Source organism: Pectinophora gossypiella, chromosome 10 (genome assembly GCF_024362695.1).
Source record: "Pectinophora gossypiella chromosome 10, ilPecGoss1.1, whole genome shotgun sequence".
Classification (NCBI taxonomy): Eukaryota; Metazoa; Arthropoda; class Insecta; order Lepidoptera; family Gelechiidae; genus Pectinophora; species Pectinophora gossypiella.
In genome coordinates this window covers 16,191,503-16,207,099 of record NC_065413.1, presented here as the reverse complement: position 1 = coordinate 16,207,099, position 15,597 = coordinate 16,191,503, and the positions used below count along the sequence as shown (strand labels likewise).

Sequence of the window (15,597 nt, the reverse complement as noted above, 5' to 3'; positions counted from 1 at the left end):
GCACCACACATCTGTACCTCACTAATGATTGCTCATGATTTATTTGAAGACTTATTTTTATTGCTGCCTGATTTCTACAATGATGGAAAGGTGTACACACTAATGTGTATCCTCTGTTTTTATAATATAACTATTATCTGCAGATGTTATGTTGCTTTTCTGCTGGAAGTGAGGGAATAACAAAATACGTTAAGCTGTTTATCTAGGTATCGTGATCGTGACACAATCGAGTCGAGTCGCCAATCTACACGCGCTTGTCTACTACGCAATGGTGCTACTTCTTCTATCGTGTGGATTATGAGGTGGATTACCAACCCCATCAACCCTGGTGTCAGGGTTACTATTGAACCGCCAAAGGCCCCTGACATGGCTCATGTAACGACTACTAACTTACACCAGTAAATAGTAACCGGGACCAACGGCTTAACGTGCCTTCCGAAGCACGGATCATCTTACTTTCGGACAATCTGGTGATCAGCCTGTAATGTCCTAACCAAACTAGGGATAAATGATTTGATTGATTGATCAATCAATCATTCAAAATAAAAGAACAACCTCAAACAAAGTAAATGACACACAAGTTAATATTACTGTTATATTAATTTATTAAAGTAAAAAGTTTACATCGCTAAGACATCAAATAACTCTGACAATGCAGTCATTTTATACAATAACGGTCAATACTCAAAAGGACTTAAGTAATTTGGTGTTTTTATTCAAAATACCTACTCTTCAGGCGCTGTTACAATGCTTACTCGACTAAGAAAATGAGACTTTTGTATTACACAACTTAAAACAGCCGTTACCCAGAAGAGTCATCATCACTAATTTAAGAGCCACACTCTTGTCGGTGTAGCATTCTCCATTCTTGTATATCAAAGACCAATTCCTTCACCTCCTTATAAGACACGACGTTCGACCCAGAAGAGTAGTTTGGAGAGTAGTATGATTCTTATGGAGATAGACGGAGCTTTAAGTTCGGAAGACAATAGAGCTGATTTTAGCAAACATCCCCTAATTTTATTTTAAGTTATACTTGTAAACTTTTTTAGTCACCGAAAATAAGTTTCCCGAGTGATCCAGTGTAATCCAGTAAAACAGATTATACGAGTGGTACATTTTTAGCCTGTCGACTACTCGTCCCTTTCCTTTTCCACGGATAAGAAAACGACAGATATAACTAAAAATAAAGTTCAGGTGTCTACAGGAATCAGCACCAATTTGTAGCCTCTTTTGAGAGGGAAATCATTTTAGAGAGTTGATAGGTAGTATCTATTAGGTTTTATATACTGAAAAATCAATCATCACAGTAAAAAACTAAAAACATGATATAGTAGATATCTAATGAGGGGCTTTCCAGCTTACGTTCTTTAAAAAACACATAGCGGATTTTTAAAGTAAAATTAAGTGTATTTACAGACCGGTTGCTTTGCGCGGCAAATGCAGCGAATTCACAATTTTACGGCATAAGTTTAAAAGCAACAGCGTTTCAAATGTCACTGTAACAACGCCTGAAATATCACAATACAATTGTGCGATGTAACTGCGAGTTCCACTAGCAGCGTCGACACTACTGAATAAAGAATAATACTGCGTATAGAACGGTAACTTTCCACCCCGCACCAATTCGTATCGGGCGCAGACTTCACCCCCTCTGGGTCTGGGTCTAAATGGTAAAGGAGTAAGAGGGAGTGTCAGATTTTTGTATAAAATGTCCGGTGTGCGACTGAATGATGAATTCCACATATCTGATATACATAAGTACGTGTACATTTTTCTATAGCGACTTTATTCATTAGTTTCGTGCTATCTAGTGGAGCTCATACTTTATAGACCCCTTTAACATTAACGTTTGACGCCCGGAGATCGGCCAACCTTAATTTATAACTTTTGACAGCGTCGGTGGACAACTGAGAACTATCGACTGTCATAGATCAAAATCAAGTTCATTCTACATACGAAAATCAATTTTACACTGCTTTCATTGCAAAATGGATAAGTATTCGACAAGTTTATTTATCTTTGATAATAACGTTAAATAAATAATTTGATTTTAATTTACGACCGATCTCAGTATTACACCGAAGGATGAACGCTACTAAATAAGCCTACAGTTCGACAATGATGCCGATTTGAGATACCAAAACTTAATTTGGCAGGACTGTAACTAGTTCTATCTCTTTCTTGTACTTATTGGAAGTGAAGACGGCACTAGTCTACGAGCTGTCGGACTAAAATTTCTATCTGTCCGAATAGTCATCATCACGTAAGATTTTCCGTTTTTAGACAAAAGGAGCGAACGTCAAATCAACCCTAATATCTCAGAGGTACTTACACAATAGCAAATAAAACAGCTGTAAAACGGTATAAAAATAATTTGGACCCGTCCGCTTCGTTTCAGAGGTACCTAATATTAATTATTCTATGTTTTCAAAGTGCTTGCTTTCGATTCTTTTCTATATTTCTTGTGAGATTCAACAAAGCATGTGATCTTTACCATAAACTATGCTATGTATAGAAGGGACACTCCGCCCCGCACCGATACTAGCTTGAGTTACCTCACCCCCCGACGGGGGCCGCTTTAGTCTAAGCCGTAAATCGTTCAGGAGTAAGGGAGCGCGCGCTGTCTATCTCACTCCTACGCACGAGGTAAGCGGCACACAGTAAGAACTAGATTTTTGTATTGAGTGTCCGCGCTGTGTTTACTGAACTTTATGATCTTTCTAATTTTCTTATGTATTAAATATTGCAAACTGATTGTAGTTATGTCATACTTAATTGTATATTTTATACAACCACAAACGGGTACAAAAACTTGAATGAAAGAATAAATATACTTCTCAATTCCGATGCCTAACTAAAGAACTTATTTTACTATCCAATCTATCGGGCTCGATGCATCGGGTGTAGGTATAAACCCGATGAGTAATGACCCGATGAATTGTGTTATGTTTGTGTCTTAACACATGCGTTAGTGCATGCTACATTATGCCAAACGTTCGGTTTGAGAGTACCATATATTTTGAAGTTGTACGTAAACGGTTCAATTCTTTTTTTATTTACTTTAGTTTTTTTAATTTGCATTAAATTGGAAAATATTCCATTTATCAAACAGATACATTATTTATCTAGTCTACTTACGAATATTACTTACTCCGTAATTTAACTGTCTATTCGCGTCAAAACTTGGGTACTCCTAAAGCAGTGTTTATGTAAATATTTTCCTGTAAAAATCTTTCGTTCGACAATAAAATACTATATTTTAACGTCCCAAATTAATATAATTACTAAGTACAGTTAGTTGTTCATAATTGACAATTTCAGAATGCTGCTACGGTGCATAACACAACGCAATATAGGGGAAGACTGTATCACTGACCTACCGCGGACACTTTATACCACCTCGTTTTACACAGACACTACACATTGACGTTATCGTACAAGCGCATCTGATGTGGGGCGTTTACGATTGAAGACTAAAGTAAGACCGAGGGCGGGGGGGAAGGTAAACTTAGCTCACCCGCTGGTGGAAAGCGGGACAGTTGCCGTTCCATACGTAGTATTATTCCTTATTCTATAAGCTAATAAAGGGCTTCAGACAAAGCCTTGCCAAGCGACGAAACTCGTGTCCAGAGAAACTGCTAGGAGGGCCGGCCAGTTGTACTGCGTATCTGCCGATCACAGTGCCCTGGAGTACGCACTGTTGGGCCGATGAAGTACCTCGCTCCACTGCTTTCTCTCTCAAGTGAAGGGGCATTTACTAAGTGTGTTCCGACTGAAGCCACGTCTCATTAGGTGAAGTTGTGGTCAAATGCAAACCTATTTTTAATTTAAAAATAAACACTATATTTTAAAAGTTCTATTAAAATTGTCATTAGGTTTTTATTATATTGCGTTGTGTAATGGCACCATTTTATAGCTCAATCCACATAGACGCGACAGCGGGAGCTTTGCGGGTCGGGATTTTTATGTACCCGTCGTTCAAGTTTACACAGAAATCCGTTACGGAGTGGATTCATACAAACTTGCCTCTAAGCCTAATACCGCCTCCATGTGGATGAGCTGTAGTGACAAAATTATACAAGTAGGTACTCTAGGTACACTTTAATTTCTTTTAATTACTCAAAACTTCTTAGCTATAGACTGACAAAGGTCTTTAGGCGCGTGGATGATATTGACAGGGGCTGGTGTGCTGTTTTTTTTTGACGTAACTTATTGTACATTTGCCGGGTATGGCGGACCCAACTAGTTGACCAGCTAGTTCCGCTCACGTGCAACAGATGGCGCCACCGTTCAATAATGCAGTCCTGAAACGCGCTATCGAAGTTTACACAGCGTGACGCATATATACAACTTCCAACATGAGACCGTTGGACCGTTGATTCCCTAGTCACTCTACCAACTTGTAGCTAGTAACTATGCACAGTTCAGTACCTCGAATAACATCCTTTGGCGACAGCACTCCCACGCCACCAAAGGCATTAACTACTTGGCTGGAGAAGTGGGGAGCGCTAAAGGCTCTTACCCGGTAGATAATCTAAGCCAACAGGCCTGTGTGTGCACCATCTTTAATAAACTGACATAAAAGACGTTTATATACGATGTGCCGTTAGTTCCCATTTTCACACGCCAATACGTCCATGACCTAAAGATAAGATAAGATTCTTTATTTGCCATAAATGCAGTGTGACAGATGTTACAAAAAAATATAGTTTACCGTGCATTTAAATTACATAAATCATGCAAAATTTATAAAATTAAAAATATAAAAGTGTCAATACAAAGGTCCTATTATGAAATTAATTGAAAAGGAGAAGTAATAAAAGAAATTGCTTCTCTAACAATCTAAACCAATTATACGGCTTTAAAGTTATGGCTAAAAAGTCTTGAGTGAGTACAGATCATTATTAAAATGAGCCGTCGACTTAACATAAGCTTTAAATAATAATTATGCAACAGTTTAGTAGGTACTACGAAAGTTGCTCGTGAGACACAATTAAAAAATAAAACAAAATAAAATATAATAATACATTTACCGATCTCTCAAAAGGAAACCGAATTACCAAAGTATGACGAATGCATAAAATCTTATGTGAAGTCTTATGTAAAAATGTGTTTAATATAATTATTAACAAATGTACGTGAAGTCTAAACAGTCTATGTTAGGAACTAAAATGCCGAATCCATACAATGTACAAGTATATACAGGCTAACAACACTAACCCACTTGCCAAGTCATTTGCCCGGCCAAGTAGTCGCTCAAAATCAGTATTTGTACTGGCTTTGCTGATAAAAAATGTATATTCGAAATTATATGATGTGGAGGTAGTTTTTAAATGGAAGATTCGTAAATTGAACATTAATATGCTTTGTTATATGCTAAGCATGAACAAGGTTTCTGGGGGTAGGGATGAAAGGCATATTACGAGGTGAGTGATGAATGTGGATGAGTATGGAAGGTGGGGGATGACGGGAGAAAGTGTGGATGGATTTTGTGAACCATGTGTGTGTGAAAGACGTAAATTTGCGATGTATGGAAGTGGAATATACGTTATGGCGACCCCGCTTAACCTCTCGTCTGCCGGAACGCAGATCTCAACCAGACACAGTGTAAAATATATTGTGTCTGGTATATCGGCAGTTAAAGAGTTAAGGGCAGGAGTATGATGTGGTTAGTAGAATTTAATTACTTTCTTTCACCCTCAAGTTTCCTGGAAGAAATTGCTTTTTAGCAATAAGGCCGAATAATTGTACTTCTTTTGTCCTATTTTCGCTATCGATAGTGTAGATAATTTTCAAGGTCAACTGTAGATAGTCAATCTATCGATAGTTCGATAACAGTATATTATGTGTGCTAACTGACAGGTACACTCATGATAGATATCGGCATTTCAGTCCTGGCTTGCTCAGTAGTTGCGGAAGGTCCGGTTTGGTTTGAACCCGCTACCCCCGGGCGAGGAGTTGAGGAACAACTCGATGTAGCGGTGGTCCATGTTGTTTTTGTCCCGGCGCATCGCCTGTGAAAGGTTAATGATAATTGACACGGTTTTTTTTGTAATTAAGCAGAACTTATCTAGAACCTTTCGATTTTTATTCGATGGATGAAACAGGGGCTTTAAAGAGGCTTCATTGAAGCAATCGTACACTAAGTTCAAGAAAAATTATGAAATTCTGATAACTAAATAAAGACAGATCTAAAACTAATGAAAGACTTTCTTTTTTAATAATCAAGAAAAACGTAATAATATGTCCGACATTCACAGTGTCACAGTGTGCTTTTTCATACAAATTCCATAGTAATTTCGTGTTTTAACGTTTGGTAAAAAGTAACTGATTACACTAGTTGGAAACTAGCCTATTCAGCTTAAAAAGCGATATTGCTTTTTTTTTGTTTTGGTTTTCCCCGAAGGGTAAGGCAAAGGGAACTATGCCCATACAGCCATGTCTTACGTATTTTTTTTCTTGATGATTAATGAAATGATGAAAGGTGATGAATGATGATGATGAAACCTAAGCCCCCACCCTTGGAGTAGACTCCTACTCCGAACCCCAAACGAATTAACTCAAAAGTCCGCATAAACTTTTGAGTCATGAAGCGGCTTCCCGGCACGAAGCGAAAATAGGCAGATACACTTTGTTCATTGAATACTCCAATATAATAACACTCGCGAATGTCTTCCGACTAACTTAATGCGATCATTAACCACAAAACACCACTTCGTATTAATTATTTAGATTACTCAATGAAGAAAGCAACTGTCCCGTTCCCGTTTCCCGCCGAAAAGCCAGCGATATTGCTATTTGACACTCCTTGACATTTGCACACTTACTTTTATATGCGGAAATGTCAAGTTGATTTTCTGGTATAACTATGATTCATAGGGCTCTCACCTGAGCTTGTCAACTCACCCGCATGGCGTCCTCATGGCACTCGAACTCGACGTCGGCCTCGCCGGAGGGGCGTCCGCTGTTGTCGTACAGGATGTTGATGTTCACGGGCCGGATCGGCTTGAAGAACTGGGAGCAGAAATAGACGATATAGCGGACATGGAATTAACAACAATACGTACGGTCACTTTGGTACCATGTCACATTAACTTTTTTGACAAATTGAACTGTAAGTCTCACTAAATGTCAAATATGGTAGTGCGACAGAGTTCTAAAGTGGGTACATTATATTGCTCATGACTGTACAGAAGGGACTGTCTCCGCCCCGCATCAATATAAAGCTCTTTTGGCCTATTTAAGTCGAAAGCCGTTAAGGAGTACGGTTCGCGAGCGGATTATCTATCTCGGTCGCACTCATGGAGTATTTGTATGATTTGTTCAGGCCCAACCAAGTAGAATTCCGAGCTAGAATCTCCGTCGGGGCAATTTACACAACGAACTTTTTAAGGGCCTCGACGATTACAACGATCATTTTTGACCGCGAAGCAATAAAGAGCGCGTACTCAGTACCCGGCGCGCAATGACGACGCGTTTTTTTTAACAATCGCGTGCGTTGGCAGTATACGATTCCCTTCGCTCTATCGTTCACGGTGAAAGTGTCCGGCCCGCCCCGCATCGTCGTCTGCTCAGGCCCTGGGTGATTGTCTACCAACCCGCAGTGGAGCATGCTTGTCTATGCTCAAGTCAACCATAGAATCGTCGTTGCGAATTTGAAATCTATTATGTGCAATCGGGTCTATTTTACAGAAATTAAAAAACTACCTGAAAATGTTTTCTATATGTGTTACGTAAGTACATAAGAGTTCGTACTGAATGTTTTAGGAGCAAAATACTACTCGATCCTGACAAAAAATAAATTTGGTACCTAAGGGCGACACATAAGAGCTTTTAAATTGGCAACGACGAAATATAATGATGAACAAATGTAAATGCACGCTCACATAGGCGACATCCTGCGGCGAAGCCTTGAAGGGCAGCCCGCGCATGTGCACGCAGTGGCAGCCGCCGCCGGCGCCGCGTGCGCGGAACCCGCCGCCGCCGCCGCCGCGCCCGCCGTAGCCGCCAGACACCTCGCGACCTGCGGCGACACACCGACTACAGGCTACTGCCATTGGATAAGGAAATACTACGCATAGAACGGCAACGCTCCGCTCCCCACCAGCGACTGAGCTAGGTTTACCTCACGACTGTAATCCTAATCGGGGTAGTCAGAGACCCTAGGATATATTCAACGCAAGCACACAGACACACACAAACACAATTAACATACAAAATGCATGTTTATTTGTTTTTATTTATACACACACAGTTTATTGTCAAATAAATTCAGTTTAACAATGGTTTGCCTCAACTGACGTTATAAAAGATGTAATTGCTGAACACTACTTCCTGAGATACAGGTCTCCTAGTTCAGGTAGCAGGGTTTTACTTCTATAGCATTTGTGTGTCCTAGCTATAGTATCCAATGTTGTGTCGATCTTTTTTTTGTGACAATAAACAATTTTTATTTGACAGAGGGCAGCAGTATAACTGTCAGTCCTATTCAGAGGCAGAGGACAGTTAGTCCTAGTACGGCTTTAAAATAGACTACTCTGGGCGTCATTCTACTCGCGTCAAACGGAGTACTGCGAGGCAGAAGGCAAGAGGGAAACCACTGCTCTATTTTTCCCTAAAAAGTAGCATGGAGAATGCTACACCGACAAGAGCGTGGCTCTTAAATTAGTGATGATTCAACCATAACAATCATCATACTCACCATAGCTTCCCCCTCTTCCACGCCCGCTGAACCGGCTGCTACCCGAGAATCTATCGCCCCTATCATACGGCGTGGGGCGGTATCCCCGCGACGTACGGAATCCATCCTCCATACGGGCGCTGTATGAGCGGACCTCGTCTGCGGAACTCAGGAACACTTCTATGTATCTGTTGGGAGAGGTAACTGTCAGTGGGAGGCACTGGTTGGGCTTCCGAAGGTAGGTTATTCTGTGGGCGATTTGGTAATCGAAATTCCTGTTGTTTTTTTTGGAAATTGGAAATGCCTGGTGATTATGTGTAGATAGAATGATATGTACATTGTTTTCTCGATGAGAGGCGATGTTTAAACACGTACGTCATCAATTAGTAAGGACAGACCTGTGGGCTTAGCACCGTAAGCGCGCGACTCTTTCTCGCCTCGACATACGTCACCCGTCACTCTCTCACAGTACTGCACAGAAAGAGACAGATGATCTCTGTCGCGGCGAGAAAGAGTCCGCCGGTCCGGTCCATAAATAAATTTTAAATTTAGTACCAACTCACGCCATTGGCGCTCTTTCGTAGTATGGGTAGGGAACGCAGTATTTTATTACTCTACTTCGCCATCGAGTAACTAGATGTCGCTAACCGTAGGAGGTTACATACGGAAAGAAATGCCATCCAGTGGCGGTGTATCGTATCATTATGAACAATTTGATAACTAATACAAGTGCTGGCCACCGGCGCTCAATTTGCGCGCGTTTTGGCGGCAAATTTTCTAGAAATAGTCTTTCTTTGAAAAGGGTACATTAATAGATGGATGTACATAGAAGTTCGTCCTTATCAGTTATCAACAATAGCATGCAAATATTGTTACAATTTAGGTATACTTGTATGTCATGTCATGTATGTACTTGTAAATAGTCATTACATTATATCATTATAATAATCAAACAATTAATTTCGTTATTTACACAATTAAGTAATTCATCACAACAAAATTAAAGGAATCATCAACACACTTTATCAACAGATTTTCCAAAAATCGGTAAATCCATGTCGCGTGTCGCACATCGTATATTGATGCTTCAAATGCTCCAGTGTTTTCCAGTACACATGCATCTTTAGGAACTCTGGAGGTAAGTTATGAGTGTGAATGTGGCTGGCTATAGGGGTAGGGGATGACACAAGAAAGTGTGGATGGATTGTAAAGATGTGAGTACCAAGATGGCGACTGACAGAAATGCATGGAAGAGGAATACATGTTGTGCCAATCCCACCTGGAGTGGGATAAGGGCAGGACGATGATGTTGCAGCTTTTGGAACTGCGAATTTTTTCGGTCCTTAACACGTTCAACACCACGCAAAAAAAGTTAAAGATAATTTATTTGCTTAAACATGAGTATGTGGCTTGTTTCATTCAAGCTATGGAGGACACCCGCGTGACACGTTATCAATTTTGTTTTTTTTTTCTTCCAAATTAACCATAGTTTTTATTTATTAGTGCAAATATACACATGTCTTAACGATTACGACTATAAAACAACTTTGTAAAAAAAATACGGAAATCATGATTTTGTCTGAACGTGTTAACACGTTCAAGGGCAGAACGTATACAACCGTGATGACCCCAAAAGTCATGTCAACATGTCATTGACGTATAAAAGTTTTCGATTACCAAACACATAATAACCACATAATAACCCGGTGAAGTGAGAATATCATTTTTCTTAATTTTTCAAACAGTTATACATTGCAAAGTGAAATATTTTCAAGGATTAAGTAGGTACTTTAATATAAGCAAATGGTATTTAGTTATCATCTTAACTATTCAAATGTTTACTAATACAAATTACTGTAGCGCTACAAATTTATTACTTTTGGTGTCGACAACACTATCAAACAAGTATTAGTTTTGTATTATTTGTGTACTGACTATTGAACAAACATTTTTGATTTTATCCTATCCAAAACATACAAAATCTTGTCAAAGATTTGCACCCACTTATTTATTTCTTGTTCTTTTTTTAGGAATGCTCTGTTTTATAAATCATCGATATAACTATGCCTACAACCCTTTTTCGTGACCTAATGCCATTCAAAAAAGATCTCTAAATTCTGTGTTGAAACGAATACTTCCGTTATGTAACCTTGACCTCGAGTTAGGTAACAATTCGTCCTTGAGGTAACTCCATCCCCAGGATACCTATTACCACTATTACCATAGATAATAAAGTACGTCTTCCAGCCAGCTCCACTCCCTCGCGCCCTCGGCCCCACCTTCACAACTCACAACCAATCAGAACACTTCATGTTGGCTACCAAACGGCTGATATTTTATAGTGATTGAAAACTATAGAATTTTGCTCAGGCTGGCCATTAGTTCCGGCCAAGTAGTTAATGCCATCTGCGGCAAATCTACAATAAGTCACGTCAAAAAAAATAAGCTGGCCATTAGTAAAAAGGAAAACATAAACAGACATTTTCAAAAAAGGAATATTATAAAGTAGAGCCAGCTTTTAGCAAATGGAATTAATTTAATTGAGCTCATAATGAATGAAGAATATAATTTAGTGACTTTGCAGTTGCCAATTTTAACAAAATTAAAAATAAATATGTTAGGATTTCAAATAGCGAAATCCTGTTATGTGGACTCAGTAGAAAGACTTATCTCTTTCTACAAAAGATGTTTAGGCAAGATGTTTAAAACACGTTTAGGCGAATTAGAAATAATAAATTAATCCACATTCAGATTTGTCCCAATCACCATAAAATATCATCAGAGCAAAGGTAGTTGAATGAAAGTGCTATAATAATCCAATTTATGCAATTAATATCAAAATTATCCCAAAATTGTAACTAATTCCCCTCCAGTATGTTGCTGGCCTTTATAGTAAATAATAGATAAAAAAAAAAGTTTTTATATTATTTTTTATTTTATAGTTATTAGGATTATACAGGATGTTAGTGACGTCGTAACGAAAACTGGAGGATCATTCAGAGCATAATTCTGAGTTGATATCAAGTGGAATTTCCTATCGGATAATTCATGAAAAAAATTGGTGTTTTTTTTTTTAAATATTTTCAGTCCTTTAAGCCAACCCAAACCCATACCCATAGAATCCAAATTTAAAATACAAATGACAGTTTAGTCAAAGCCATCAATGTACAACACGTATATATACGTAGTCTAACGACTGTTCGCGTTGTCCGACTTACTTTGCGGCGTAGTAAAAACATTTCCGACAAGAAAAACACCAACCATCTTTTCTAGTACAACCAAGAAGACATTCAATTTTTTTTTCATTATGGCGTCACTAACACCCTGTATATCTTTAGACCAGCAACATAGAAGGTCCCAAACTTATCCCACTACACCAATATAAATGGTTGTTGTGGTCTTATTTTGGCTGGTGGGTGTTTTCAGCAATGTTGGTTAAAAAAACCTCGCCCAGCAACCAAAGACTTTACTGGCAACATTATTTTTCTAATATATCTTTGATTTTAAAAGTCTGCGTACAATTAAGTATTGCCATCAATGAAATACAAGAAATATTGTTCTCATCATGACACCAAAACTGAATTTTTAACCAATTAAAATCAAAATCCTAATCAAAAAGTTCTTCTTAGAGTTCATAACATTAGAATGGCTGAAGGCCATTACCACTCAAAAAGGGTAAATTGTCCTTTGTGGCAACATTACCAAAAACCCCCACCAGTACGCAACCATCGTAAGAAATCCCCCCACCTGTGTCCTATTTTCTCCCTGTCCCTGGAGAGAGCATCCTGAGCGCTCCCCTTGTCAGTGAAGTGTACGAACGCCTCTCCCGAAGCCCGCCCCGTGTGGTCCAATAGCAAGTGCACCCCGTCTGGGGCCACCGGGAGCCCTGCCCGCCCATAACAAGTCAGATCAGCGAGCTGTGGTCAAACCGCTAAGTATTCTAGCTTCTACGGCTTTGGCATTGGTTTGTTGATGGCTAGTACCATGTCACATTAACGTTTTTCGCAAGTTGAACTATAAGTCTTGCTACATGTCAAATAATAATGTTAATGTGATAGGGTTCTAAGTCGGTACATGTTAGTGCTCATGACTGTACAAGGTTTAATATTGTCTCAGTAACATGAGAAGTGAGATGGAAAATGTGTGTGAATGGTCAAGGAAGTTTAAGAGTGACAGAGACAACTACAATATTTTTGTTCCTGAATCATGATTGATCATGGATCTCCATAGAAAAATTTGATAAAATGCAATGTCTTGCAATTTTCAGTAAATGATAAATATGAGGATAAGGCAAAATTATACTGTTATATTAATTCTTGTACAATCAATTAATTTGTACATCAAGAAACCAAACATACTCAAGGCACCTGGATAAACTAAATAGATAAAAACTAAACGTGTGTGAGGCCAAAATTAAAATCAACAGAAAAGAAATATGCAAAATTTTGTTTCACATTAAACCAAATTTAAAAAACAGCAAAAATTTTACACATTTATGCAACAAAACTGATAAATTCAATGACACTTGCAAGACACATTGACATTCAACAAGTTTATCCATGATTATTACGTTGAATAAATGATTCTGATTTTAAAAATATCAAATTAGAAAAATATAGAAAATAAATGCATGTTTTGTGTAAAATGTGTATAATTTGACAGTGATTTTGACCACAGCACAGCTACAACTAACCTATACATCCCCAGTCATAAACTGTAATGAAATCTATGTTTCGATTGAATTTGTATTCTTTTTTCTTGTTTTTAGGTAGATAGAAGAGAGGTTGCTATAGAGGTGGAAAATATAAATCTTTTAAAATAGATATATTTTTTAAATAAGTGTTCACTGGAGAACTGTTCACTAAGTGGAGAAGTCAATTGCTGGTTGGCAGAGCCACTATCAAATAAGGCTTTTAGTTTATACTATCTGGTTGAGCAATCCCTTGTCTAAGGGATAGGTACACGAAAGCACCTATGAGGCTGGCATGATCACACAGGGTGTTCAAAGCCTCGTTAAAAATAAGAATAAAAAAAAAAAAAAAAAAGTGTTCACTTACTAAAACAGATCTTCAAAATATCTAGTCTAGTGTCTAATTTATAAAGATTTAACATCAAAAAATTCACATAAGACACCCTTGTAAGGTCTTGTTTTCCATAAACAACAACATATTGCCTTTCAACCTTTAAGCAACCTTAATACAACTTTTAGTTGATATGTATCAACCTGAACTGATATAAAAACATTAAGCAAGTCAACCTCTCTTCATCCAAGCCTCAATCTAAACATCTGATGATGGCCGAAATCAAAAAAAACAACTCACCATTGAAGAACTGAACAATTTCTTCCTTGGAGCAACCAAAAGGCAAACCTCTCAGTTTGACAATACCCATGTCATCAGAAACGTTGGGTATCCCACCAAACCCATTCTCACTCTGGCGCATAGCATTTAGTGCCCATTCCATATCTTGACGATCGGTTGAGAATACTGTAATATTATTTTTGTTTCGTGATTATTTTTGTATGTATAGACATACACCCAATTTAGCATAAAAGTTTTGTATGTAACAAAACTGGGTGAACTGGGTTTTGTAAATTGGGTGTATAGTTCATGTTGTTATTAAAGTAACATAATAAAGTATGGCAATTTGCTAAGTCAATATAGTACAGGATTTATAAATTAATATGAAACTTGATGTGCGGGACAAACATCAAAACATCCATCATAGGGAGCAGCTAGTCTCAGTTGTTTAATATTCCAAACTTATTTGCTTCTTCTTCCTATAATATAAAATGTGATTATGATTGTGCTGAAATACTGATATATGTATAACAACCCACCCTCAATGTATCTCTTGCCCATATTCTCTTTATCCTTCTTCAGGGCTTCTTCCACATCTTGAGTGGTTTCAACTTCTACGAAGCATTCTCCTGACGGTCGCCCTGGTCGCACTTCAGTAAGGTGTACCCCTGGTGAAAGGGACATAAGTTATCAACCAAGAAATAAGTACAGTAAGCTTTAGAAGACTTTTATTTATTTAGTCTAGTATTCTGTATGATGGGCTAGTCACCACAAATGTGGCTACAATCTATTGTAGCATCTGCGAGGGATGTTTAAAAATTACGTTCAGAGTGTAAACAAGTTTTCTGTAACCTATGACCAAGTTACTAGTTGTCAAGGCGATTTACGACTTTAACAAGGTTACGCAAGATTTCCTCTCGCCACGGAAAAACGGGATTATGGAAAAATCGATACCTTCTTTGCCGCCGACCACGTTGACACCGACTAAAAAATCCAGGACATCTTCCACAGTCGTAGAGAAAGGCAAGCCGCGTAATTTTATAATATGGCTACTGTCTCCAGATCCCAACATTTTAATAATCTAGTGCAAAATCTAAAACTGACGAACTCTGTGGAAACTATTTGAAACAAGTTTTATTACGCACGAATTATTTTACGATTTTTTTAATGAAAATTGGCGTCATCGGCCATTTACGTTCTTTTCTTTTTTTTTTTCAACAAAAGTCAAAGTCAATCAAAATTAATTTTTCGAAATTTATAGGTTTGACTAGGTGACTTTTTAGCCCAACCGAAGGAAATCAAATAGCGACCAAATAGTAAAGTATGCATGTCATAATCCAAAATCTAGTCAAAAATAAACAAATAATGAATCAATCAGTAAACGTATGTTGCTGCGAGTGTCGTCGTCAAGTATAAAATTAAAACTCTTTACTAGTTTTATATGGTTTTATAGTAACAGAGACTAAAATAGATGCCTATTTTATGCCAAACAAAATAGTTATAAGGTAGGTAATTACAAAAATAAGTAAGCAAGTAAGTACAAAGTACTAACTATAAGGTAATACCTTAAACTTCTGCACTTCATTATCATTTAACGTACTTAGTATGTAAGTT

The 15,597-nt window shown here is 38.0% G+C and overlaps 1 protein-coding gene across 1 annotated transcript; it reads right to left on the bottom strand.

Annotated features, from left to right (window-relative positions):
- Positions 1-581: 581 nt before the first annotated feature.
- LOC126369983 (heterogeneous nuclear ribonucleoprotein F) lies at positions 582-15,189 on the bottom strand. The gene is made up of 8 exons (XM_050014597.1): positions 14,938-15,189; positions 14,523-14,651; positions 14,005-14,169; positions 12,431-12,569; positions 8,705-8,871; positions 7,890-8,026; positions 6,910-7,017; positions 582-6,017 (listed from the first exon to the last, which is right to left on the bottom strand). Exons 1-8 carry the CDS (start codon positions 15,053-15,055, stop codon positions 5,907-5,909), a joined length of 1,074 nt encoding a protein of 357 aa, XP_049870554.1. The 5' UTR covers positions 15,056-15,189; the 3' UTR covers positions 582-5,906.
- Between the last annotated feature and the right edge of the window lie 408 nt (positions 15,190-15,597).

What these genes read in the sequence shown, in the direction of transcription:
- LOC126369983 (XM_050014597.1), bottom strand. Translation starts at nt 15,055, where the DNA reads ATGTTGGGATCTGGAGACAGTAGCCATATTATAAAATTACGCGGCTTG. An exon ending in GGGCAAGAGATACATTGAGG is followed by an intron (nt 14,170 to 14,522) that starts GTGGGTTGTTAT and finishes ATAATATTACAG; the next exon opens with TATTCTCAACCGATCGTCAA. An exon ending in CGCCGCAGGATGTCGCCTAT is followed by an intron (nt 7,018 to 7,889) that starts GTGAGCGTGCAT and finishes TTCTGCTCCCAG; the next exon opens with TTCTTCAAGCCGATCCGGCC.